Source organism: Lethenteron reissneri, chromosome 15 (assembly GCF_015708825.2).
Source record: "Lethenteron reissneri isolate LAM-NWPU_2019-01 chromosome 15, ASM1570882v1, whole genome shotgun sequence".
In the NCBI taxonomy this organism is placed as follows: domain Eukaryota; kingdom Metazoa; phylum Chordata; class Hyperoartia; order Petromyzontiformes; family Petromyzontidae; genus Lethenteron; species Lethenteron reissneri.
This window is the reverse complement of record NC_083793.1, coordinates 141915-168986: the sequence shown is the minus strand read 5'-3', so window position 1 is coordinate 168986 and position 27072 is coordinate 141915. Positions and strand designations below refer to the sequence as shown.

The 27072-nt window shown below is 49.3% G+C and overlaps 1 protein-coding gene across 2 annotated transcripts; it reads right to left on the bottom strand.

Moving 5' to 3' along the window:
* Window positions 1–429: 429 nt before the first annotated feature.
* Window positions 430–21678, bottom strand: LOC133342536 (sialate O-acetylesterase-like). 2 transcript variants are annotated; one of them, XM_061551699.1, is made up of 11 exons: window positions 21476–21678; window positions 16588–16709; window positions 16160–16351; window positions 13442–13632; window positions 9544–9682; window positions 8776–8962; window positions 8122–8207; window positions 7140–7273; window positions 6553–6707; window positions 1559–1754; window positions 430–1279 (listed from the first exon to the last, which is right to left on the bottom strand). In XM_061551699.1, the coding sequence occupies exons 1-11, from the start codon at window positions 21538–21540 to the stop codon at window positions 896–898; spliced, it is 1851 nt and encodes a 616-aa protein (XP_061407683.1). In that variant the 5' UTR covers window positions 21541–21678; the 3' UTR covers window positions 430–895. The 2 variants fall into 2 exon arrangements, with proteins under 2 accessions (XP_061407683.1, XP_061407684.1); XM_061551700.1 differs by having other exon boundaries at window positions 16588–16706.
* Window positions 21679–27072: the final 5394 nt, after the last annotated feature.

Sequence of the window (27072 nt, the reverse complement as noted above, 5' to 3'; positions counted from 1 at the left end):
TTTGGGTGCAAAAAGAGAGGTAATTTTTTAACCATTCCACTGCGTTTGGAGAAACCGAGGCAACTTAGTTTACTAAGCAGGGTGTTGTGGTCGACTGTATCAAAGGCTTTGGACAAGTCAAGACAAAGACAGGCGCAGTACTGCTTATTATCAAGGCTACTGTAAATGTGATTCAGAGAGTCTAATGCAGCAGATGTGGTGCTGTATTTTTTTCGGAACCCAGATTGTTTTCGATGTAATAGATTGTTGTCGGACAGGAAACTGCTAATTTGGTAGTTCAATAATTTTTCACAAATTTTCATCAACGGGGACAAAATTGAGATAGGTCGGTAGTTATTTGGATCATCTTTAGGTTGGTGGCCAACTACAAGAAACGTCTGACCTCTGTGATTGCCAACAAGGGTTTTGCCACCAAGTACTAAGTCATGTTTTACAGAGGGGTCAAATACTTATTTCCCTCATTAAAATGCAAATCAATTTATAGCATTTTTGACATGCGTTTTTCTGGATTTTTGTTGTTGTTATTCTGTCTCTCACTGTTAAAATAAACCTACCATTAAAATTACAGACTGATCATTTCTTTGTCAGTGGCCAAACGTACAAAATCAGCAGGGGATCAAATACTTTTTTCCCTCACTGTATTTAGCAAATCAGTACACCACAAACTGCTTGCCCACTCATGCACCTAACAGAGTTGCCACATGTCTGGATATTGGCATCTGTGTTCGCGTGACAAGAATTGATTTATACTGACATTTGGTCCAGGGATTATGTGGAATTTAATTGTGGTTATACTCTGTAGTGTTGACCTCGCAATATATATTACAGTCTTGGTCTCTGAGAAAGGTGGTGACCCAAGCCAAGGTCCCGCAAACTCCACCGGAGGAGGGACAGCTTAGAGGCCATGGCATAAACCCACCGACATGACCATTGTGAACCCCACCAACGCGGCCATTATCAGCCCCCCAACACGGCCATTATGGGCCCCATCAACACGGCCGTTAGGAACCCCCGCGGGACTGCCGATGTAAACCCCCTCCGACGGCACGGCCTTTATGAAGGGGGGTGCTGGTAGTGCGGTGGGCCCCACTCCATAGAGAGCACAAGCATGGAGTTCGCACGGCCAGTTGGACCAAGCGTAACGGACGGACGTCACGGCCCTGCTGGTGTTGATGCAGGTGGAGATGTTGAGGAAGACACTCTGCGCTTGTACAGAGACGATTGGGGCTTGGTGCCAATCTGGGTCGAGACACTGACCGAGGACTTGGGAACAGCAGATCTGCGATGAAGAAGAGATGACAGAGAAGGGGGAGAGGAGGGAAGGGGAGGGGAAAAGAGGGTAGTGGTTCAGAGAGGAGATGGGAGCAGGGAGAGTAGAGGAGAGAGAAAGAGGAGAGATTATGATTATACAATGATGAGAAAACGTGTAGTAGGATAATGTGGAGTGAACTGCATTTGAACAATAGACAATCTGTATTCGTACTGGAAGTAGAGAAAAGTACTGATAACGCGATAATTGATATTGTATCTTATGGTATCATGGAACATGACCTCTGACCTGAAATTCGCCCCGTCCGTCATTGCGGTGGCTCAGCGTCTGTCCATATCTGATGACGAGCATCTGGGTTGTGAGGTTCACAGTGGCCAATTCTGGGAAGGGCCCCTGGAATATGGAGGAACTGTCATTGTAGGCAACGGCCATCGCACCCAGCAGCAGACGGGAGGCAACCTCCTTCTTGTAGCGCGGGTGGATCCTGTACAGAGAGATATATTATACACTACTCTACACAACTATACACTACACAACATTATATTCTACATTTCTGTACAGTAAACTATATTATATACTACACTACGTTATACTCTATATTACAATACACAACAACACATGATCTCCTACACTACACTATATTTTATACTACACAACTATATCCTGCACGACATTATTTTCTACATTACTGTACACTCCACTACATTATATACTGCACTACTCTACACTGCACCATATACTACACCACTATACACTACACTATATACTGCTTCTACTATACACTGCGCCATACACTACACTACTATACACTACATTGTATACTACACTACTATACACTACATTATATACTACACTACTATACACTTCATTATATACTACACTACTATACACTACATCATATACTACACTACTATACACTACATTATATACTACACTATACACTACACTACTATACACTACATTATATACTACACTATATACTACACTACACTATATACTACACTACTATACACTACATTATATACTACACTACACTATATACTACACTACTATACACTACACTATTTACTACACTACTATACACTACATTATATACTAGACTACTATACACTACATTATATACTACACTACTATACACTACATTATATACTACACTACACTATATACTACACTACTATACACTTCATTATATACTACACTACTATACACTACATTATCTACTACACTACTTTACACTACATTATATACTACACTACTATACACTACATTATATACTACACTATACACTACTATACACTACATTATATACTACACTATATACTACGCTACACTATATACTACACTACTATACACTACATTATATACTACACTATACACTACACTACTATACAATACATTATATACTACACTATATACTACACTACACTATATACTACACTACTATACACTACATTATATACTACACTATACACTACACTACATTATATACTACACTACTATACACTACACTATATACTACACTACTATACACTACATTATATACTACACTATACACTACACTACTATACACTACATTATATACTACACTATATACTACACTACACTATATACTACACTACTATACACTACATTATATACTACACTATACACTACACTACATTATATACTACACTACTATACACTACACTATATACTACACTACTATACACTACATTATATACTACACTATACACTACACTACTATACACTACATTATATACTACACTATATACTACACTACACTATATACTACACTACTATACACTACATTATATTCAAGTATCCCTAGATTTATGAACCTTTGGTTTACGAAATTTCGTGTTGACGCAATTGAAAAATGATGGACACTTTCTAATAACACAAGCAAATTTGCGGGTGAACGGGATTTCACATGGCACACGCCGTAGTTCTCGGCAACTCCTGTTGCCTGCGGGGACAGAGATCAAACTATCTGCAGAAAAATCGCAGACTTTAAGATATTTTTTGAGATCGGCTAATTCCGCGGTCAGAGATAATTGCTGAAGTGGAATCAGCAGTGAGACAGCTCCCACAATCAAGCTGAGATTATTAGGCATGAGGTTGCCAAAATGATTGAGAACAGTAGATTTACAAGAACAAATATTAGTTTCAGTGAGACCAAAGCTTTAAGAGAATTGAGAGCAAATACAGATATCCAAATTCTTGCTGCTTATAAGGGCCAATCAACTGTTGTGATGCCCCGTGAGGAATACGATAATAAATCAAAGATTTACTTGATGAAGGTACCTACCTTAAAATTAGACGAGACCCAACCAACACTTTGGAACGTAAAACAACAGCAATCATTGCCAAGTCATCAATTCCCAAGGAAGAGCAATACCTGATCAAATCAAGGGCGTAAAACCACCCAGACTTTATGGGCTACCAAAAATTCACAAACCCGATGTACCATTAATACCCATAGTACAATCGACTCTGCCACATACATTCATCATCTCGTAAACATAGTTAAAGAGAAACGTCGTGATTTTTTAGATCATTTTTCTATCTGGCGACCTCTCCGACTCCCCCCCCTCTCTCCCATCTCTAGCCCCGCCCCCTCTCTCCCATCTCTAGCCCCGCCCCCTCTCTCCCATCTCTAGCCCCGCCCCCTCTCTCCCATCTCTAGCCCCGCCCCCTCTCTCCCATCTCTAGCCCCGCCCCCTCTCTTCCATCTCTAGCCCCGCCCCCTCTCTCCCATCTCTAGCCCCGCCCCCTCTCTCCCATCTCTAGCCCCGCCCCCATCTCTAGCCCCGCCCCCTCTCTCCCATCTCTAGCCCCGCCCCCTCTCTCCCATCTCTAGCCCCGCCCCCTCTCTCCCATCTCTAGCCCCGCCCCCTCTCTCCCATCTCTAGCCCCGCCCCCTCTCTCCATCTCTAGCCCCGCCCCCATCTCTAGCCCCGCCCCCTCTCTCCCATCTCTAGCCCCGCCCCCTCTCTCCCCCACCTCTAGCCCCGCCCCCCTCTCCCACCTCTAGCCCCGCCCCCCTCTCCCATCTCTAGCCCCGCCCCCCTCTCTCCCACCTCTAGCCCCGCCCCCCTCTCCCATCTCTAGCCCCGCCCCCCCTCTCCCACCTCTAGCCCCGCCCCCCTCTCCCACCTCTAGCCCCGCCCCCTCTCTCCCACCTCTAGCCCCGCCCCCCTCTCCCATCTCTAGCCCCGCCCCCCCTCTCCCACCTCTAGCCCCGCCCCCCCTCTCCCACCTCTAGCCCCGCCCCCCCTCTCCCACCTCTAGCCCCGCCCCCCCTCTCCCACCTCTAGCCCCGCCCCCCCTCTCCCATCTCTAGCCCCGCCCCCTCTCTCCCACCTCTAGCCCCGCCCCCCTCTCTCCCATCTCTAGCCCCGCCCCCTCTCTCCCATCTCTAGCCCCGCCCCCATCTCTAGCCCCGCCCCCTCTCTCACATCTCTAGCCCCGCCCCCTCTCCCCCCCCACCTCTAGCCCCGCCCCCCTCTCCCATCTCTAGCCCCGCCCCCTCTCTCCCCCACCTCTAGCCCCGCCCCCTCTCTCCTCCACCTCTAGCCCCGCCCCCCTCTCCCATCTCTAGCCCCGCCCCCTCTCTCCCCCACCTCTAGCCCCACCCACTTACCCTACCTATATAGCCCCGCCCCCCCTCTCCCCCACCTCTAGCCCCGCCCCCTTACCCTGCCCTATATAGCCCCGCCCCCCTCTCCCCCACCTCTAGCCCCGCCCCCTTACCCTCCCCTATATAGCCCCGCCCCCTCTCTCCCCCACCTCTAGCCCCGCCCCCTTACCCTCCCCTATATAGCCCCCGCCCCCTCTCTCCCCCACCTCTAGCCCCGCCCCCTTACCCTCCCCTATATAGCCCCGCCCCCCTCTCCCCCACCTCTAGCCCCGCCCCCTTACCCTCCCCTATATAGCCCCGCCCCCTCTCTCCCCCACCTCTAGCCCCGCCCCCTTACCCTCCCCTATATAGCCCCGCCCCCTCTCTCCCCCACCTCTAGCCCCGCCCCCTTACCCTCCCCTATATAGCCCCCGCCCCCCCTCTCCCCCACCTCTAGCCCCGCCCCCTTACCCTCCCCTATATAGCCTCGTGTCACGGCAGCGCCCTCGCCTGCTTCAGCAGTTTCCCTGCTGTGATTGTCTCACTTGGTGACGGTCGCTTCTGTTGCGATAGAAACGTTGTGATCTATTATTTTCTACCTACGTGACTTTACCAAAAGAACCAAAGAGTATGAGTATAAAGATATTAAGCTTAACCCTAATGGTATTCTCGTATGTTTTGATGGGACTTCTCTGTTCACGAGGGTTCCGGTCAACAATTAAATTAAATTACTCGACACTTTGGTAATAAACATAGGTTTAGCCAAAGATATACCAAGACTAGCTGAACACTGTCTAAAGAACACCTATTCTTTTGGAAAGATGACTTCTATAATCAAAAGGGAGGAGCAGCAATGGGCTCTCCTGTGATAGCGAATTTGTACGTGGAAATTTTTAAACAAAAGCAATAGCTTCAAGCACACGAAAACCCTCTACTTGGTTTAGATATGTGGATGACACATTGGTAGTCTGGCCACATGGCAAAGATGCACTTAACTAACTTCTCAATCATCTCAACTCGCAAAACCCATCCACCCAGTTCACCATGGAAGTGGAAGCTGACAGAACTCTACCATTTCTGGATATTCTGCTTGGACGTAGTGGAAATGGCAAAATAACACAGCATTTCATATTCTTTGGGTCTTTCGGTGAAGTCACGTAGATAGGTTCATTGGAATTACAAAAATAACAAAAAACTGCGACATTTCGATCGCAACACAAGCGGTCATCAGGAAAAGGAGGTTTGTTATTTCAATAAACCTCTCTACGTGACTTTACCGAAAGACCCAAAGAATATGAATTCCTGCAGTCACGAGAGCTTTAAGTCAAGATTTAACACAGCATTTACCGAAAGAAAATGCACACTGACGCCTATCTGAATGCAGTCACACCATCGCCCCGCACAGAAATCTGCTCTTATCAAGACGCTCATTCATCGCGCTAAGAAAGTGTCAGATGGTGATAGTCTGAGAAGTGAAATTAAACACGTTAAAGAAGCGCCTCAAATGAACGGTTACAATGATGCACAAATCAACAGGGCATTGGATGCCAAAACCAAATCAAATAACACGGGCATTGAAACTGCCCAAGTAATTCAACTGGCTGGATAGGGGAAAGTAAAGGGAGGGGAGTCAGGGAGCACGATGCTTAAGTCAGCCACTCACCACCCGTAGTTGGAGTTGCGGTCACACAAGTCGATGGTCACGGCCATGAAGGTTTTGGGCATTCGCGAGTTGGGGGAGAAACCGTAGTCTGCAGACTGGTGCCAGCGAATGCGTGGATACGAGTCCGTGTTGTCACCTGGGTTACTGGTGGAGATCTAAAGACAACGGTAGAGAGACGCCGGGAGACAGATACGAGGAGTTACGCAGAAAGAGAAAGAAAGAGAGATGTTGAGCGATATCGGGGCGAGAGACAGGAACAGACAGGGAGAGATTCGAGGAGAGAGACCAGGGGAGAAAGATGTTGAATGAGACATGGGAGATAAACTTGGGCAGAGAGAGATAATTCTGATAAAGATGGTCCAATATGATACAAACTTTAGTGTAAAGTTGTATTGCTATTAGGGACTCACCCTTGACAAATCTAAACACATTAATCAAAGAGTTTCCCAAAAGTTGGTAAAAAAAAACAAGCACTAAAAGGATAAGCTTTTTCAGCCATGCCATGGTAATTAAGCCAGACATCCCAGTCATGCCGGTCGTTATTTGCAGCCATGACGAATCCACTGCTGGATGGTTTAACTTCTCACCTGCGCAAATCCAAATGGCAGAAGCGGGTCTGTGTTGCCATTGGTGGCTATGGAGAATCCCTGACGCCAGTCGTTAATCATGGCCGGGAAGCTGCAGTTGTAGAGGTCAGTGTTGTGCCCAGTGTTGCTTTCACCTGCTCAAGGAACAAGGAAGAGAGATGTGCATCTAGAGTGGCACATGTATGTTGAACTTCTTTCGCACCATACATAGCCAACCATGCTCATCGGAGGTGTGGGGAAGGACAACAAACTAAACGCAAAAATCAGTTCTAAAATATTTGTTTCCAATCGAGATTTAAAAGTGCATCATAGCTCCAGTGGCTTCCTAATATTGAAAGGTCGGTCCAGACGACCGCAGAAGCGCATCTGAAGTACGCGATGCGGTAACCATCTTTGTTCGATGGCAAGCCAAAAGTTACTGCGAGGATGACCGGAGTTAGCATGATGGTTTATGCCCCTTGATGAGATCAGCAAAGTATTGTGGTTCATTTGTGGAATGTATTCAGCAACCGTAAACAAATGCAGCTCGGTGAGTAGCGGGCGGACACGGTCGGATCTTGCAGTACCCATCACGACACGTGCTGCATCTTGCTAAGATTTTTTCCAGACGTCTTGTAGAGTAGTGAGTTTATATTTTGCACATGATTATCAATGATACTCATGAGTAGTTGAATGCAGTCACCTTCCAACAACAGAGGGAGGAAAAGTGATGCTCACAACAATGAGCAAAATACTGGATGGATAAAATGCAGCGAGTTGGCACATTCGGGGGCACAGGTGGTGCATCTGCCAGTCATCTCAATCAACCCATGGCACCTGCGTCTGTCCAATGACCTCCTGCCACTGAGCCTCATTACACGTATTGTGATAGCCTCAAAGTGCACCTGGCCTAGCACAAGCGCCGTGGTGACTTCACCACCACTAAGTGGCGAATGGCATCTGTTGTTTAATTTACGTTTATGTGTTAATGTATGTCACTGACCTTGGTACCAGATGACCCCTTTGAGGCTCATATTGAGCAGAGGGTTAATCATTGCGTTCCACAGCACTGTTGGTTCCAGTCGATCACTACATTAAAAGACAGAGATCCCTGGTATAGCCTACACAGACTTTTGGGATAAATGCTGTCAGCGAGCTCCTATGAATGCCGTTACAGCATCCAATGAGGTGGCGTCTGCCAGTGCCATGCTGATAAGCTTACAAACATAATTAGACTAGAAAAGGCTTATAGTGAGTGCACTGAAGTTGAACAACTTTGCTCCTTCCAGACGTACAGTAGATGATAAAATATATAAACATTTCAATTGCAATTTTTGGTAACTTAAAATAGTCAATTGCCACGAGTGATTCAGTTGCCTCTGATAACTATTTTCCACTGCAAAACTGAGCTGTATTGCCGACGTCACACGCAGTAAATGAGTGGAGACGCGTGGAGGTGATGCTTGGCCCTGAGTCGGACGCAGATGTGTTGTGAGGCCAGAGTATCGTGGCTTGGCTCTGGAGCGACATGGCAAATAGCCTTTAAACAATCACCCATAGACTTTATGGGTCTGTATGTCCCCTATGAGGGTCTATGGGTCTCTGTGCAAGTCAATGGGTTTCCGTGTGAGACCACGCATTTCCCCATTACACGTACTTGCTTTGAGGCTGTGCGTTGATTCCGCAGTGTGTGAGGGCTCGGGGTGAGGACCAGGATTCGATGAAGGTGCCACCCCAGCAGGACTGCACCAATCCCACGGGGACCCTCAGAGTCAGGTGTAGGTTCCTACCAAAGAACCAACAGACGGCTGAGAAGACGGTGTATTCTCCCATGCCCAGACGGTCTAGAAACACAGAGAGACAGACACACACAGGTTTCGACAAAGATTCCCCGTGTAACCTCTAACAGACTGGTTATGCAAGTGCCATTAGCGAGCACCTATTAAGGCTGACACGGCACATGATGTGGTTGGCCAGTACCACACCCAGCTACGCCTTTGCCTCATGGTGACATTTGTACACTGCCCCAAGCACTCATTCCGGGGCTCGTCTACCTGGGAGAGGTATTCACGACCAACGTTGGCTGTTGGTGCGAATGCATTGCACATTTTTGAGAGCAAATTGGTTGCACAATTGATGGCCTGTGAGTGGATGTGCCTTCAAGTAAAGTCTTCGGTTTGTTTGTATCACCCTGATAGCGGCACAAAGGGTCCCATAGACACAGCGAACAAGCTCACCGTCCGCACCACTGAGCGAACCGGGACACTTCTCAGTCAGCTGCGGTCGATAATATCACCACTGTAGTTTCCTGCGATAGATTTCAACACAATACTGGTACCATATCTCAATATAATAAAATTCTTGCCACACAGGTGCCAATCATTGGACTGTCCGTGTGAAACTCAGAGCGGTGATGAGCGCTCACCAGCTGTGGGGAGACTCCAGGGGAGTGCGACCGACGTGAAGTCGGCGAGGGGCTGCAGCGACCCGTTCAGGGAGACTGCGAACAGGCGGACGAGAGAAAAGTCGGCGGCTTGAGCCAGCTCCCAACTTGCATTCACGACCTGGACACGGGGACACGCAGTTACACAGAGACACGGAGACACGCAGTTACACAGGGAGATGGGGACACGCAGACACAGAGGCACGGAGTTACACAGGGAGATGGGGACATGCAGTTACACAGAGACACGGAGTTACACAGGGAGATGGGGACACGCAGACACAGAGACACGGAGTTACACAGGGAGATGGGGACACGCAGACACAGAGACACGGAGTTACACAGGGAGATGGGGACACGCAGACACAGAGACACGGAGTTACACAGGGAGATGGGGACATGCAGACACAGAGATACGAAGTTACTCAGGGAGATGGGGACACGCAGACACAGAGACACGGAGTTACACAGGGAGATGCGGACACACAGACACAGGGAGATGGGGACACGGAGACACAGTGACACGGAGTTACACAGGGAGATGCGGACACACAGACACAGGGAGATGGGGACACGCAGACACAGAGACACGGAGTTACACAGGGAGATGGGGACACGCAGACACAGAGACACGGAGTTACACAGGGAGATGCGGACACACAGACACAGGGAGATGGGGACACGCAGACACAGAGACACGGAGTTACACAGGGAGATGGGGACATGCAGACACAGAGATACGGAGTTACTCAGGGAGATGGGGACACGCAGACACAGAGACACGGAGTTACACAGGGAGATGCGGACACACAGACACAGGGAGATGGGGACACGGAGACACAGTGACACGGAGTTACACAGGGAGATGCGGACACACAGACACAGGGAGATGGGGACACGCAGACACAGAGACACGGAGTTACACAGGGAGATGGGGACACGCAGACACAGAGACACGGAGTTACACAGGGAGATGGGGACACGCAGACACAGAGACACGGAGTTACACAGGGAGATGGGGACACGCAGACACAGAGACACGGAGTTACACAGGGAGATGGGGACACGCAGACACAGAGACACGGAGTTACACAGGGAGATGGGGACACGCAGACACAGAGATACGGAGTTACTCAGGGAGATGGGGACATGCAGACACAGAGATACGGAGTTACTCAGGGAGATGGGGACACGCAGACACAGAGACACGGAGTTACACAGGGAGATGCGGACACACAGACACAGAGACACGGAGTTACACAGGGAGATGGGGACATGCAGACACAGGGAGATGGGGACACGGAGACACAGTGACACGGAGTTACACAGGGAGATGGGGACATGCAGACACAGAGATACGGAGTTACTCAGGGAGATGGGGACACGCAGACACAGAGACACGGAGTTACACAGGGAGATGGGGACATGCAGACACAGAGATACGGAGTTACTCAGGGAGATGGGGACACGCAGACACAGAGACACGGAGTTACACAGGGAGATGCGGACACACAGACACAGGGAGATGGGGACACGCAGACACAGAGACACGGAGTTACACAGGGAGATGCGGACACACAGACACAGGGAGATGGGGACACGGAGACACAGAGACACGGAGTTACACAGGGAGATGCGGACACACAGATACAGGGAGATGGGGACACGGAGACACAGTGACACGGAGTTACACAGGGAGATGGGGACACGCAGACACAGAGACACGGAGTTACACAGGGAGATGGGGACACGCAGACACAGGGAGATGGGGACACGGAGACACAGTGACACGGAGTTACACAGGGAGATGGGGACACGCAGACACAGAGACACGGAGTTACACAGGGAGATGGGGACACGCAGACACAGAGACACGGAGTTACACAGGGAGATGGGGACACGCAGACACAGGGAGATGGGGACACGGAGACACAGTGACACGCAGACACTTCTTCTTCTTCTTGTTCGTCCATCAAAGTTGATGATGACCATGGCACGTTTGTCATTTTGTTGGGGTTTGATGAGTGCGCAGATGGCTGAAGAGGCCAATCCGAGCCCGGAATTCCCTGTGGCACACTGGACAGGTAAGGGAGGATGTAGAGCTCTGAGGTGCAGCCACACGTCCTTCCTTGGTAGATTTGCGCTGCTGCCTCTTCAAGATAGCACAGGAGCGTCTCCTACTCTCACAGAGGACTGCACCGTCCTGTACTTTTCTTCTCCAGGCAGGTCGGTCCTGTGCTAGGGATTCCCAGCTTTTCAGGTCGAATCCAAAGCTCTTCAAGGAAGCTTTAAGGGTGTCCTTGTAGCGCTTTTTGGGGCCACCTTGTGCTCGCTTGCCATTCCTCAGCTCGCCAAAGAAGACTTGTTTTGGAAGTCTCGCGTATGGCATTCTGGTCACGTGGCCAGTCCATCTAAGCTGTTCCTTCGCAAGCAAGGTGTAGATGCTGGGGATATTTGCCTTGCTGAGGACTTCCGTGTCAGGGATTCTGTCTTGCCACTTGATCCTCAGCAGTTTCCTCAGACAGCTCAAGTGGAAATGATTCAATTTCTTGGCATGGCGCTGGTAAACTGTCCAGGCTTCGCACCCATACAGAAGAGTTGGTAAGACAACAGCCCGGTAGACCTTCAGTTTTGTCTCCTGCTTGATGCCAGTCCTTTCCCATACCGAGTCACGTAGACGTCCAAATGCTGCACTGGCCTTGACAATCCTGATGTTAACTTCATCATCTATGTGCACAGCGCGAGACAGTGTACTACCAAGGTAAGTAAACTTGTCAACGGCTGAAAGCTTTTGCCCATTCACAAAGATGGTTGGCTCAGTGTAGGGTTTCCCAGGAGCAGGTTGGTATAGGACTTCAGTCTTCTTTGTGCTGATTGTTAGGCCGAAGTTGTTGCAGGCTGAGGAGAGGTGGTCCATACTGTCCTGTAGATCTTTATTTGAGTCAGCAGCCAGAGCACAGTCATCAGCAAACAAAAGTTCTCGAACAGTGATTTCCTCCACTCTAGTTTTGGCTTGCATCCTCCCCAGATTGAATAGCCCACCGTCAAAACGGTAGATGAAGTTAATCCCAGTGTTGTGGTTCTGGAATGAGTCTTGCAGCATGGCAGAAAACACCATGCTGAAGAGCGTTGGCGCTAAAACGCAGCCTTGCTTCACCCCGTTTGTGATTGGGAACGGATCAGAGAGTTCACGCAGACACAGAGACACTGAAACACGCAGACACAGAGACACGTAGACACGCAGACACAGGGACATGGGGACACGCAGACACGGAGACACGGAGACACGCAGTTGCACAGGGAGTCATCTTCTTGGTTCTTTCGGTAAAGTCACGTAGAAGGGAAGTAATAAAATAATAAAAATAAAACATAATAAAACAATTCTCACGACGTTTCGGCCACAACGCAAGCAGCCGTCCTCAGGTGAAGAATGAGACAATGCCAAGATAGGAGCTTATATATAAGCTTTTTATTTTTATTATTTATTTATTTATTATTTTATTACTTCCCTTCTACGTGAATTTACCGAAAGAACCAAGAAGAAGAAGATGAATCCCTGCAGTCACGAAAGCTTTAAATCGAAATTTACACAGGGGGATGAGGACACGCAGACACAGGGAGATGGGGACACACAGACACAGGGAGATGGGGACAGACACGGAGACACGCCGATACAGAGACATGAGGACACGCAGACACAGAGACATGCGGACATGCAGATACAGAGACACGGGGAGAATAGACACAGCTATTATGTTGTCACAGCAAACGAAGGGTGATGGTGGCTAGGGCGGGCTCTATCTGCAGCATGTTCTGAGGCCTGGGTGGGGGTGGGGGAAGTGCTGGACAAGTGGTTTGTGATGAAGCGAAACCTCTTTACCTGCTTTACAGTCATCTGCATGTTGCTTTGCCCACCGCAAAGCCACACTTCTCCGAACCAGACGTCGCTGATCACTAACTCTGCCACTTCCCCCCCAGTGCCGTTCCTGACAGGGCTCCACTGGGTGGCATTGAGAGAGAACGGCCCCCCAGCATCCATGGGGTCTAGGGTCACGGACCACCTGGTTGACTCTACACACACACATGCACACACATGCACACACACATGTCCACCATATAAACTTATAATAATAGTAACACGCCGCACAGTACTCGCCTACTCGTGTAGAGAGACAGACAGAACGACTCGGGAACGAGGAACGACAACCAGGAAGGCAGCCACGTGATGAGCCGGAGCCAACAATTGCCCAAGCTCCGTGGTCCTCTATATATGAAGGTGTGATCGGGCAATTAACGAGCGCTTACAATTTTGATTTAAAGCTTTCGTGACTGCAGGGATTCATCTTCTTGGTTCTTTCGGTAAAGATTAATTTTAATTTTATTATGTTTTATTTTTATTATTTTATTACTTCCCTTCTACGTGACTTTACCGAAAGAACCAAGAAGATGAGCGCTTACAAGTTGCAGGACAATGAAGCACCTGGAGAAAAGGCACACGGGCGAGGAGGAGGAAACACTTTGCCTCATGCAGACGGAACAGCTGGAGTCTACACAATTGCTGTACGGCATCTTAGTGGCACCCATGGGAAAGGCGTTTCACAACATTTGTGTCATCCACCAACCATTCACACTGCTGGATTACTTGCAGAGCCAATACAGCACAGCAAACCGGCGAGACTTAAGAGATAGTTGGGCAAGTTCTGTTAGCTAGCACCAGCACGGCACACGAAGGGGTGAGTGACCAGTACCACACACACAGTTGCGTTTGTCTTCCCAGTGCTGTTGTTTACACACCGCGCCAGATACTCATTTGAGACATAATTCGACCTAGGGAAGGCCCAACACTGGTTGAGATCATTATCACTGGTGTTGGCCGTGAGTGGGAATCTAACTCGCCGGGTTTGTATTGCAGTGCGTTGCTACAAAACCTCTCACCATACACACACACACACAGTCTTCGGGTCCTTGATTAATCATTGCCCTTGTTTAACTTGTTGATGTCTCACTGAACAATGCAATGCGGTGTATCACTGGAACCTTCAAGTCAACCCCAGCACCCTGGCTGCCTATGCTGTCACAAATCTCTCTCCCACCCATCCACCGCAACCCTCCGGGAAGTCCTGGAAATCGAGGAAAACAGTCCCCTTCTAATTCATCAGGACCTCAATAACGCCCCTAGTCATCACTTCAAGTCACGCAGGCCCTTTTGGACCCATGCATTTAACCTGAAACAATGCGAATTCAACCCCGATGGCGCTTGCTTGGAAATCTGGAGTTCAAAAGAACTAACAAACATCTTATGAAAGACGCAACGCAGACGATCCCTTGTATTGATCTTCCACGAAGCTCATGGTCCACCCTAAACCGCATCAACACAAACCATGGCAGCTGGTTTGTTGTGGATTTAATTTCACATTGGATGCACAAATGCAAAATTAAAAACTCTCCAGTGTACGGCTGTGGCCATGTAGAACAGACAATGCAACAGATAATGCAACAGACAATGCAACAGACAATGCAACAGACAATGATGCAATGCCCGATGCACAAACACGAAGGAGACATAGGTGATACACTACTCTGCTGCTTGGCCACCTGTGTGTGTGGAATTGTTGCTCTGCATCTATATCAGCTGCCATACGAATGAAGAAGCACTGCTATTGCGTTCGTCGCTTGGTGAAAAGGGTTCGCCCTTTGATCAACTCAAAGATTTAATTATGACAACTCGTGGGCTAAAGAACCGGTTGTGGCCAGTCGTGAGGGAACTGATAGCCCACTTTGGTCAGGACATGTGCCGCTTGACAGAAATTGTTTTTTCATCATCACCATCATCATCAGTCGTGATCGCACCACTGCTGGATGAAGGCTATCCCAAGCCCCCACCACCACCACCACCACCTCTCATGATCTTGTAATGCAACAATGCATTCAGCACCTGCACATGAGCTGAATTAGTCCATCTGCTCGATGAACATCTTCTTGGACACGTTCCATTCTTTGGCTGCCACTCCATTATCACTCTTCACTATCGTCTATCATTAATGCTTTTCTTCAAATTTTGAAAAATGTTCGCCTTTCGCTATGTCTGAGAAGAGGAAATGTGATGCACGTGCAGAAAAGTACTTCAGGATTTGTAAATGTAATTTCTGAATAAATGTTTGTAAAAGTAATGTTAAATCTTGACTTAAAGCTTTCGTTACTGCAGGAATTCATATGCTTGGGTCTTTCGGTAAAGCCACGTAGATAGATCAAATAATAAGAAATACGAAAAATAATAATAATATAAAAAAAATTATCTACGTGTCTTTACCGAGAGACCCAAGAATATAAAGTAATGTTAAGTTTCAATAAATGTTTGTTAGGGTAATTTTTACTTATTTTCGTGATCAATTTCGGTATTTTATGGTATGTAATGGGTTTCCAGGAACGGAACCCCAATGTATAACATTGCGCCTATGGGAGATGAGGATTCGGCTTACGACGGCTCCACTTGCGACCGCCGTCCAGGAACCAATTAGGTCGTAGGTGCGGGGGGTCCAGCAATGAAGCAAAAAGCAAATCAGGACAAAGCTGTTAACAGCTCGGCGGAGACAGAGACCTGCCGACACGTTGCTCCCGTGCTCCTGCAGCAAGTCCTCATCCGCGTTGTAGAGTCTCACGACCACCTTGGCTCCCGCTTTCCCGAACCCCCACACGAAGGCGCCGCGTGGTCCCCTCTGCAGGACCATGTGGTCCCCGTAATAGGAAGCCAAGCGGAACGTTTCAACCAAGCGTGTGGAGGTACCTGGGGCTGGGGAGGTACAGAGTGCCAATGGTTATGACGGTGTTGATTGTTGTGATGTTGGTGCTGATGGTTGTGGAAATGATTGTTGTGGTGATAAGTGGTGATGGTGGTGGTGGTAGTGATGAAGGTTTGGTGGTGGTGGTCATAGTACTGCAGTAGTGAAGGTGGTGATGAAGCTGATGGTGATAGTGGAGGGCAGAGGGGAGGTGACTGGAAGGTACAGGCATGTGTCAAGCACTCACAGCTGTTGTCAGGAGGCTCGCGTGTGCAATTCACCACCAGCACCACCAAGCACGCCACCGTCGTCACTCCGACGAGCAGCGCCACCAGCGCCACCAGCGCAGGCACACAGAGTTTTTTCCTGCTGCCATCATGCAGGGTGGGGGACATGGGCATAGATTCACAGAGAAGACTCGAGGCCGTCTTCCAGTTCACTGTTAACGCCTCTAGAACTTGTGCGTGAGCTCTTCATACGACTGGCAAGTGCGTCAAGCTGACCTTTTGCCTTTGCACATGAAGGAGGATGCGGTAGTGTTGTTTTTTTGTTGGCACAGTAGGGGGCACAGGTGGCACAGGTGGTGCATCGGCAGTCATCTCAGTCAATCGACCCATGGCACCTGGGTCTGTCCGGTGACCTGCCAGCGGGCGTTCGACACTTCACGTGGCCTTAACGTGCACCTAGCCAGGCACAAGCGCCGTGGTGACATCACCACCACCTAGTGGCGAATGGCGGTTGTTGTTGGTAGTGTTGTAGTCACCGCGTTGCGCGACGAACCCGGCGACCCTGGCACGATTCACGTTCACGGTCAACACCAGTGACGATTATCTGAACCGGTCCTGGGTCTCTACTAGGCCGACTCACTCACACATCATACACTCACTCACACATCATACACTCACTCACACTACCACTGACTCACTCATCTTACACTCACTCACACATCATACACTGACTCACTCACACATCATACACTCACTCACTCACACATCATACACTGACTCACTCACACATCATACACTCACTCACTCACACATCATACACTGACTCACTCACACATCATACACTCACTCACTCACACATCATACACTCACTCACACATCATACACTCACTCACACATCATACACTGACTCACTCACATCATACACTCACTCACACATCATACACTCACTCACTCACACATCATACACTCACTCACTCATCTTACACTCACTCACACATCATACACTCACTCACTCACTCATCTTACACTCACTCACACATCATACACTGACTTACTTACACATCATACACTCACTGGCTCACACATCATACACTGACTCACTCACACATCATACACTCACTCACTCACACATCATACACTCACTCACACATCATACACTGACTCACTCACACATCATACACTGACTCACTTACACATCATACACTCACTCACACTACCACTGACTCACTCACTCATCTTACACTCACTCACTCATCTTACACTCACTCACACATCATACACTCACTCACACATCATACACCGACTCACTCACACATCATACACTGACTCACTCACACATCATACACTGACTCACTCACATATCTTACACTGACTCACACATCTTACACTGACTCACTCACACTACCACTGACTCACTCACACATCATACACTGGGAGTATCGTGCTGCCAGCTATGGCTGCAAAGTTTGGTCGTACATGTTATATATATCATTTATTGTTACATTAAAATCACAGTTCCTATGATTACTGTTGTTACATTGTTTTTATAGCGTTATTTTGGTGATTTCGAAAACAAATGGGTAATCTAAATTGTATTATGGTTGTTATTGTTTGACTTGCATCACACTGGGATTTTTGCACGCAGCGTTTTTTCTGGAAGATTTGCTTTAAGATGTTCTCTGTTCATATTTTGTTTGTTGCGGTTGCACCCGATTCAAGAGCCGCATGGCTCACAGGGCGACACCTCATAAATTAAACTTGAAACACTGCAGTGAGAACCTGCTGGGCACTATTCATACAGACATTTGCATTCAGTATCATTACTATATAACTTTGCAACATTTTTTACACACTTTTATCATTACACACTGTTATTATTATGACTACACACTTGTATTGAAGTTGCCGTGTTGTCTGCTTTATATTCTTTGGAATCTTTCAAGCCTAACTAGCTGAAATTGTCTACACAGACTCAATATTTCATTTTAAAAAACCGGTCCAGGTCCCGCCGCTCCTGGGACATTCGTGTTTCTTTACCGTTCAATATTAATCCTCGTTCCTTTCACTCCCCCTCTTTGAAATCTCGAAAAGTCGCGCCCAGCGACGATGAAAACGTCTCGTCCAATCAGAGCAGCTCTCGGAGAGCCTCGTGCCAGTGTCTCCGATTTCACTTTGTACGAGTAATCGCCGACGTGACTTGTCTTTGACGATAGGCACTCATTGTTTTACCAAAATACCCTCACCATGTACTGTATACAGCTCAGATACAGCACACGGTGAGGGTGTGTATAGCTGTCAACCCAATGCAAGTGCCCTCTCTACCTTATGACAGACCAAGTCAGACCAAATTGGCCACCCCGTCCCCTGATACATCTCAACGTTCATTCTACAAAGTCCCATCACGACGACGGAGGAAGACAACACACATGTTTTTACTCAATTTCCCTGTACAAGAATACGGGTTAACCGTATAGGTTGATAGGCATGGGTATGTAACAACATGACACATCACGCGTGTACTATAGCCGAGCTGTATAGAGTCGATAGTGTGACGTGTAATGTTATGAACAACCTCTTCCCTTGGGTCCGGGTTGCGCCCCCCCCCCCCCCAGCTAGTTACAATAAGAATTACTACTATTGCTAAAACAATGACATCGTTATAATGTGAATCAAGAGTATCATCACATTTGCTTTGCCACGCACGTTGCGACGCGCTGAGGGCAACATGACTGTGCTCAAGTGGAGCGAGCAGGTGACACACAATTAAATGCCCTGTTATCCCTATCGTGATCGACACAATGTTCTAATAATTAATTATTGTTCAAATAAATGCTTTAAATGAAAGTGATAAATCTGTGCACGTTGAATATGGTGGTCTCGCGATATGCACCGCTGTCCACATGGGTGCATTGTTAAAGCATTGCAATCTGTGTGTCGCACCTTCACGTCTGGTGCGTCAATGATCGCAAATACGGCCATTGAACGCCCGTGCGGCTCGTGTTGTTCCAAGTGTCATTTCACGACTTCGCAATGGGCAAGATCGTCATTCTAATTGTAATAGCCGTGGTGCGTGCTGTCAACCCTTCATTACGTAGCCTGTTGTTGTTGAGTAGCAATGCGCATGCTTCCATTGATTGTGTGGGCAAGGTTGGCATAGGCACGCCCTCGTTGCCATCTCTGCAAGGTCATTAAAAGGCAAACAACACGAGTTTCAATGCACACAGTTTTATTTGCACTCTAAAGTACAAAATATAATTACTTTGACCCCAGAATCAATCACATTCGAAGTACTGAATAAAAGTGGGTGGCTTGCATAAAGGAAATTAAACATATCGAAAGGACACCACTTTTATTCAGAACTTCAAATTTAATTAATTCTGGGGTCAAAGTAATTGATTTTGTACTTTAGAGTGCAAATAAAAAGTGTGTGCATTGAAAAGCTTGTTCTTCACCAAATGTGTTCCACATTTCATCACATCAGTAGACTCGAGATGAAATGTCTCGTGTTAAGAAACACATCGCCGCTTCCAATGCCCCCACATTGTGGCGCGACGCCAAGACTTGAAGTGACGCCGCTCCCTCGCGTGATCGGAGGCGCGGAGACCCGCAGATTCCACCCGTGACGTCACTGGCACGTGCCGCGTCCACAGAACTGGAAAAGCGGCTTCTCCTCGCGGCCACGGCGAGAGCCGAAACTCGATTCCGCGAACAAAGATTCGCTCGGGGGAAACGCCCCAAGTGTGGATGGGCCCATTGGTACCCGTATGGGCTTGAATATACTTGGGGCAGGTGATGTTAGCGAGCACCTATTAAGGCTGAGACGGTACACAAATGGGTGGGTGTGGCAAGAACCAAGCCTGGCTGCCTTTGTCTCCGCAGAGATGTTCATGCACTGTTCCAGCTACACTACTCATTTATATGGCTGAGTCGACCTTGCGGAGGCCCATGTCCGTGAACTCACATTACTCGTCATTGGTGTTGGCCCTGAGTCGAATCTAACTCGGGTCGCCGGATTCGTAGTGAAGCGCGCTAACCTGAACGCCACCGCTCCCCGTATTTAAACGCACACCATTCACACGTCACCTCGTCTACCTACACCACCTCGTCTACCTACATCACCTCGTCTACCTACATCACCTCGTCTACCTACATCACCTCGTCTACCTACACCACCTCGTCTACCTACATCACCCTGTCTACCTACATCACCCTGTCTACCTACATCACCCTGTCTACCTACATCACCTCGTCTACCTACACCACCTCGTCTACCTACATCACCCTGTCTACCTACATCACCTCGTCTACCTACATCACCTCGTCTACCTACACCACCTCGTCTACCTACATCACCCTGTCTACCTACACCACCTCGTCTACCTACATCACCTTGTCTACCTACATCACCTCGTCTACCTACATCACCCTGTCTACCTACATCACCCTGTCTACCTACATCACCTCGTCTACCTACACCACCCTGTCTACCTACATCACCTCGTCTACCTACATCACCTTGTCTACCTACATCACCCTGTCTACCTACATCACCTCGTCTACCTACATCACCCTGTCTACCTACATCACCTCGTCTACCTACATCACCTTGTCTACCGACATCACCCTGTCTACCTACATCACCTCGTCTACCTACATCACCCTGTCTACCTACATCACCCTGTCTACCTACATCACCCTGTCTACCTACACCACCTCGTCTACCTACATCACCCTGTCTACCTACATCACCCTGTCTACCTACATCACCTTGTCTCACTGTGTCCCTGTGTAAATGTTTCCCCATATCTCTGCCGCTCCCTGTGTCTCGGCGTCTCCCTGCACATCCCCGTCTCTTCGAGTGTCTCCCTGAGTGACCCCACGTGTCTCCCGGGTGTCCTCGTGTCTCACCTCTCTTGGTCTATCCTGACGTAAACACCGGGAGCAAAGACGTTTGATGGGGACAGGTCTTCCATTCCGAGCGAGACACGGGTAGGGAGATGTGGGGGTAGATAGACACAGGGAGAGAGAAACCCGGCTCGAGATAGAGGGGAGAGAGCTTCACGGAGAGTGCGAGAGGCACGGGGAGAGTTAAAGTGAACACGTGAATGGGAGGCAGGTGCAGCATGTGGTGGTGGGGGGGGGTGCAGGTGTGGGCGGGTACACGGAGACGTGGAGACGTGGGGACGTGGGGAGCGGTGGCGAAGCGGTTAGCGCGCTGCCCTACGAACCTGGCAACACGAGTTCGATTCCCACCTACGGCCAAGACCAGTGACAATTATATGTGAAACGGTCTTGGGCTTCCCCTAGATCAACTCAGCCTGGTGCGGCGTATAAGCATCACTATTAGGGAGACAATTAGGGGCCGTCCATAAATGACGTCACCCGATTTTTGACCCCCCCATTCGTCACACGGCGTCATAAAGTCAGACGCACCCTCAAATATGACGTCACAAAGCTCTGCCCCCCCCAAAAATGAAACATGCTTCAAATCGCTTTAAACTATTGTTATTGCAGTGCGTATTTAATGTGGCGCTGCACTCTGATGTTGTAGGAGAAAACATTTATTAAAAAGTCTATTTAATTAAGTAGAACGTGTTGTCTATATTTATTTAAAGTTGCGCATTTTGATGTGACGTCACATTTCTCACCCCCCCCCCCTCGTCACACATCGTCACAAATGTCTGACCCCCCCCCCCCCAGGCGCGTGACGTCATTTATGGACGGCCCCAAAGGCGGTCGAGCGTGGTCCTAGGCACCCACGCACTCGTCGATCGTTCCGGCCTCTTCTTCGCAGGCGCTTCTGCGAGCAGCAGTCTGTTCAGGGCGCACAGCAGCACTTGGTCTTCCTCTCGCGGGGAGCGGTGGTGCACCGGTTCGCGCGCTGCGCTCCGAACCCTGCGATCCGAGTTCGATTCCCTGCCACGGCCAACAGCAGTGGCGATTGTCTGGATCGGTCCTTGGCCTCCCCGAGGTGGTCTCAAATGAGTATCGAGTGGCGATTTGTAAACATCGCCACTCGGCAGCCATCGGCCGTGGTGCTGGCCACCCACCACCTCGTGTGCCGTGTCGGCCTTAATGGGTGCTCGCGAACAGCACTTGCCCCAACGGTCTGTTAAGGCTATATGGGGAATCTTTGTCCTCGTTCAGGTGTCACGGTGGTGACGCTGGGGTTATTTGGGACCACACCCAAAGAAGATATTCTGCGGGCAACCAGGAGGAGAAGGGACGGCGCTTTGTGGAATGTTTCCAGGAGGGTGGTGAGTGAGGGAATGGACGAAGGAGCGCTGGATTAGAGAAGTTGGTGAAGAACGAGCTTCCGAGTGAGTGTGTGTTAGTGAGTGTGTGTTAGTGAGTGTGTGTTAGTGAGTGTGTGTTAGTGAGTGTGTGTTAGTGAGTGTGCGTGTTAGTGAGTGTGCGTGTTAGTGTGTGTGGGGAGCGGTAGTGTAGCGGTTAGCGCGCTGCGCTACGAACCTAGGGACCATGGTTCAATTCCTGCTCACGGCCACCACCAGTGACAATTATCTGAACCGGTCCAGGGCCTCCCCTAGGTCGACTCAGCCTCAAATGAGTACCTGGTGCGGTGTGTAAACATCGCCACTGGGGAGACAAAGGCGGCCGGGCGTGGTGTTGGCCACCCACCCCCTCGTGTGCCGTGCCGGCCTTCATATGTGCTCGCTAACAGCACTTGCCCCAACAGTCTGTTTAGGCTATACGGGTGACATTTGTTAGTGAGTGTGTGTTAGTGAGTGTGTTAGTGTGGGGGAGCGGTAGTGTAGTGGCTAGCGCGCTGCGCTCACGGCCAACACCAGTGACGATTATTTGAACCGGTCCTGGGCCTCCCCTAGGTCGACTCAGCCTCAAATGAGTACCCGGTGCGGTGCGTAAACATCGCCACTATGGAAACAAAGGCGGTCGGGCGTGGTGCTGGCCACCCACCCCCTTGTGTACCGTTCTGTACTTCATAGGTGCTCGCTAACAGCACTTGCCCCTTCAGTCTGTTAAGGCTATACAGGGGATATTTGTCTTTTTTTGTTGTTAGTGAGTGTGCGTGTTAGTGAGTGTGCGTGTTAGTGAGTGTGCGTGTTAGTGAGTGTGCGTTAGTGAGTGTGCGTGTGCGTGTTAGTGAGTGTGTGTTAGTGAGTGTGCGTGTTAGTGAGTGTGCGTGTTAGTGAGTGTGCGTGTTAGTGAGTGTGTGTGTGCGTGTTAGTGAGTGTGTGTTATTGTGTGTTAGTGAGTGTGCGTTAGTGAGAGTGCGTTAGTGAGTGTGCGTTAGTCAGTGTGCGTTAGTGAGAGTGCGTTAGTGAGTGTGCGTTAGTGAGTGTGTGTTAGTGAGTGTGCGTTAGTGAGTGTGTGTGCGTGTTAGTGAGTGTGTGTTAGTGTGTGTTAGTGAGTGTGCGTTAGTGAGAGTGCGTTAGTGAGTGTGCGTTAGTCAGTGTGCGTTAGTGAGAGTGCGTTAGTGAGTGTGCGTTAGTGAGTGTGTGTTAGTGAGTGTGCGTTAGTGAGTGTGTGTTAGTGAGTGTGCGTTAGTGAGAGTGCGTTAGTGAGTGTGCGTTAGTCAGTGTGCGTTAGTGAGTGTGCGTTAGTCAGTGTGCGTTAGTGAGTGTGCGTTAGTGAGTGTGCGATAGTGAGTGTGCGATAGTGAGTGTGCGTTAGTGAGTGTGTGTTAGTGAGTGTGCGTTAGTCAGTGTGCGTTAGTGAGTGTGTGTTAGTGAGTGTGTGTTAGTGAGTGTGCGTTAGTGAGAGTGCGTTAGTGAGTGTGCGTTAGTCAGTGTGCGTTAGTGAGTGTGCGTTAGTCAGTGTGCGTTAGTGAGAGTGCGTTAGTGAGTGTGCGTTAGTCAGTGTGCGTTAGTGAGTGTGCGTTAGTCAGTGTGCGTTAGTGAGTGTGCGTTAGTGAGTGTGCGTTAGTCAGTGTGCGGTAGTGTGTGTTAGTGAGTGTGTGTTAGTGAGTGTGCGTTAGTGAGAGTGCGTTAGTGAGTGTGCGTTAGTCAGTGTGCGTTAGTGAGTGTGCGTTAGTCAGTGTGCGTTAGTGAGTGTGCGTTAGTGAGTGTGCGATAGTGAGTGTGCGATAGTGAGTGTGCAATAGTGAGTGTGCGTTAGTGAGTGTGCGATAGTGACAGTGCGTTAGTCAGTGTGCGTTAGTGAGTGTGCGTTAGTGAGTGTGCGATAGTGAGTGTGCGTTAGTGAGTGTGCGTTAGTGAGTGTGCGATAGTGAGTGTGCGATAGTGAGTGTGCGTTAGTCAGTGTGCGTTAGTGAGTGTGCGTTAGTGAGTGTGCGATAGTGAGTGTGCGTTAGTGAGTGTGCGATAGTGAGTGTGCGTTAGTGAGTGTGCGTTAGTGAGTGTGCGATAGTGAGTGTGCGATAGTGAGTGTGCGTTAGTGAGTGTGCGTTAGTCAGTGTGCGATAGTGAGTGTGCGTTAGTCAGTGTGCGATAGTGAGTGTGTGTTAGTGAGTGTGCGTTAGTGAGTGTGCGATAGTGAGTGTGCGTTAGTGAGTGCGCGTTAGTGAGTGCGCGATAGTTAGTGCGCGGTAGTGGGTGCGGGTTAGTGAGTGCGCGTTAGTGCGCGTTAGTGTGTGTGTTAGTGAGTGTGTGTGTTAGTGAGTGTGTGTTAGTGAGTGTGTGTGTTAGTGTGTGTGTGTTAGTGAGGGTCCTCCAGAAACAACGAAAAGCCATTACGGATGGCCACGTGAAATGTTCGAACGCTCACTGCGGAGGAGAGGCTGCCACTCCTCTGTCGGGAGCTGGACCGGTACCGCCTGGATCTCTGTGGCATTCAGGAGGTCCGGTGGACCGGTTCTGGCTCCTGCCACGATGAGGGGTGGACAGTCCTCTACTCGGGGCAGGAGGCTGCCAAACAACAGGGTGTGGCTCTTCTTTTGAACAAAAGAATGAAGGGGGCGTGGGAGCATGGCGGTGAGGTGTGGGAAGCTGTAAGCCCCAGGATACTTTGGGCTCGCCTTCCCATCAACCGGAGGCGAGGAGTGGTGGTCGTGGTTACTTATGCCCCCACTGAAGACGAACATCCGTGGAGGGATGCAGGAAATGCCGATGAGTCAGATGCCTTCTATGACCTCCTGTGACAGGTGCTGGCTAAAGTGGCCACTCGGGACAGAGTCATCTTGTTGGGTGACTTCAATGCCGGAGTTGGTCATGATGCTGGCACCTGGTCTGGAGTGATTGGAAGGCATGGGCCAGATCAGCTCAACAACAACGGTAGGAGGCTGCTAGATTTTTGTGCAGCCCATGGGCTTGTAATTACCAACACGCTCTTCCGGCATTGGCGCATCCACACAACATCATGGATGCATGCCGGGTCCAAGCAAGAACATCTGCTGGACTACATAGTGACGGACCAGCGGATGCGAGCCCATGTCCTTGACACCAGGACCTACCGTGGAGCTGATCTGCCCTCTGACCATCGACTAGTCATCTGTAAGTTGCGCCTGCCATTCTTCTACTCCGGTGGTGGGTGTACACCCAGGACCCCATTCAAACCAAAAGTGGCCTGGTCTCAGTTAGCTGATGAAAGTTGCAAGCGAGAATTTCATCATCGCTTGCAGCTGGGGTTGGCATCGTCCCCCACTCCTCCTGATGTCGAGGGTAAATGGGCGAGGTTTAGGACTGTGACTCATGCAGCTGCAATGGCTGCTTTGGGTACGCGGTCCAGACCTCCCCAGAAACCCTGGCTGACAGAGGAGGTGTTCAGGTTAGTTGAGAAAAAGCGACAGGCCCACTCTTATCGGCTACAGCATCCCACGTCAGAGAATGAGGTTTACCGCAGCCTTCGCTCGGAGGTTCGGAGAGCTGTAAGGCGCTACAAGGATGGGTGGTGGTCGCGGGTTGCTGAGGAGATAGAGTCTGCCTCAGTGGCCCGTGATCACAAAACACTATTTAACTCCATCAAAAAAGTAACCTGCAGCGCCACACCTATTACCATCATTAGGGGAAAAAACGGTGATCCAATCTCCGACCCCCAGGAACAGGTTTGCAGATTTGCTGAGCATTTCTGTGAGGTCCTGTGGGAGGGAAAATCCCTCAGCCAGGAAAACATCATGGCACAAAGTGGGGATAACCCTGCTGAGGCTGCGGTGCCTCAAATATTGGAAGAGGTCACCCCCTGTGAGTGGCTGGCTGATGTGCCATCTGTTGAGGAAGTACTGAAGGCGATCCGGAGTCTGAGACCAGGAAAGGCACCGGGCAGAGATGATCTCCCAAGCGAAATGCTGAGAGAGGGTGGCGTTTGTGCACAGACTGCCCTATATGACATCACTAGATTCGAAGCTTTCGTGACTGCACGAATTACTCTTTGGTTCTCTCGGTAAAGTCACGTAGAAAATCAAATCAAATAATAAAATACGACGTTTCGGTTGCAACACAAGCAACCATCATCAGGTAAGAATGAATGATAAAACACAGACACTGAATCAACATAGGCAGACAACATGTAGAGAGACACACACAAAGACGTGTCTGCCTATGTTGTTTTCGTGTCTGTGTTTTATCATT

Coding starts and splice junctions, on each gene's coding strand:
- LOC133342536 (XM_061551699.1), bottom strand. CDS start 21,540: ATGGAAGACCTGTCCCCATCAAACGTCTTTGCTCCCGGTGTTTACGTC. Junction 8,963..9,543: donor CTGGAGTCTCCCCACAGCTG/GTGAGCGCTCAT, acceptor CTGTGTTTCTAG/ACCGTCTGGGCATGGGAGAA. Junction 6,708..7,139: donor TGCCATTTGGATTTGCGCAG/GTGAGAAGTTAA, acceptor CGTTGTCTTTAG/ATCTCCACCAGTAACCCAGG.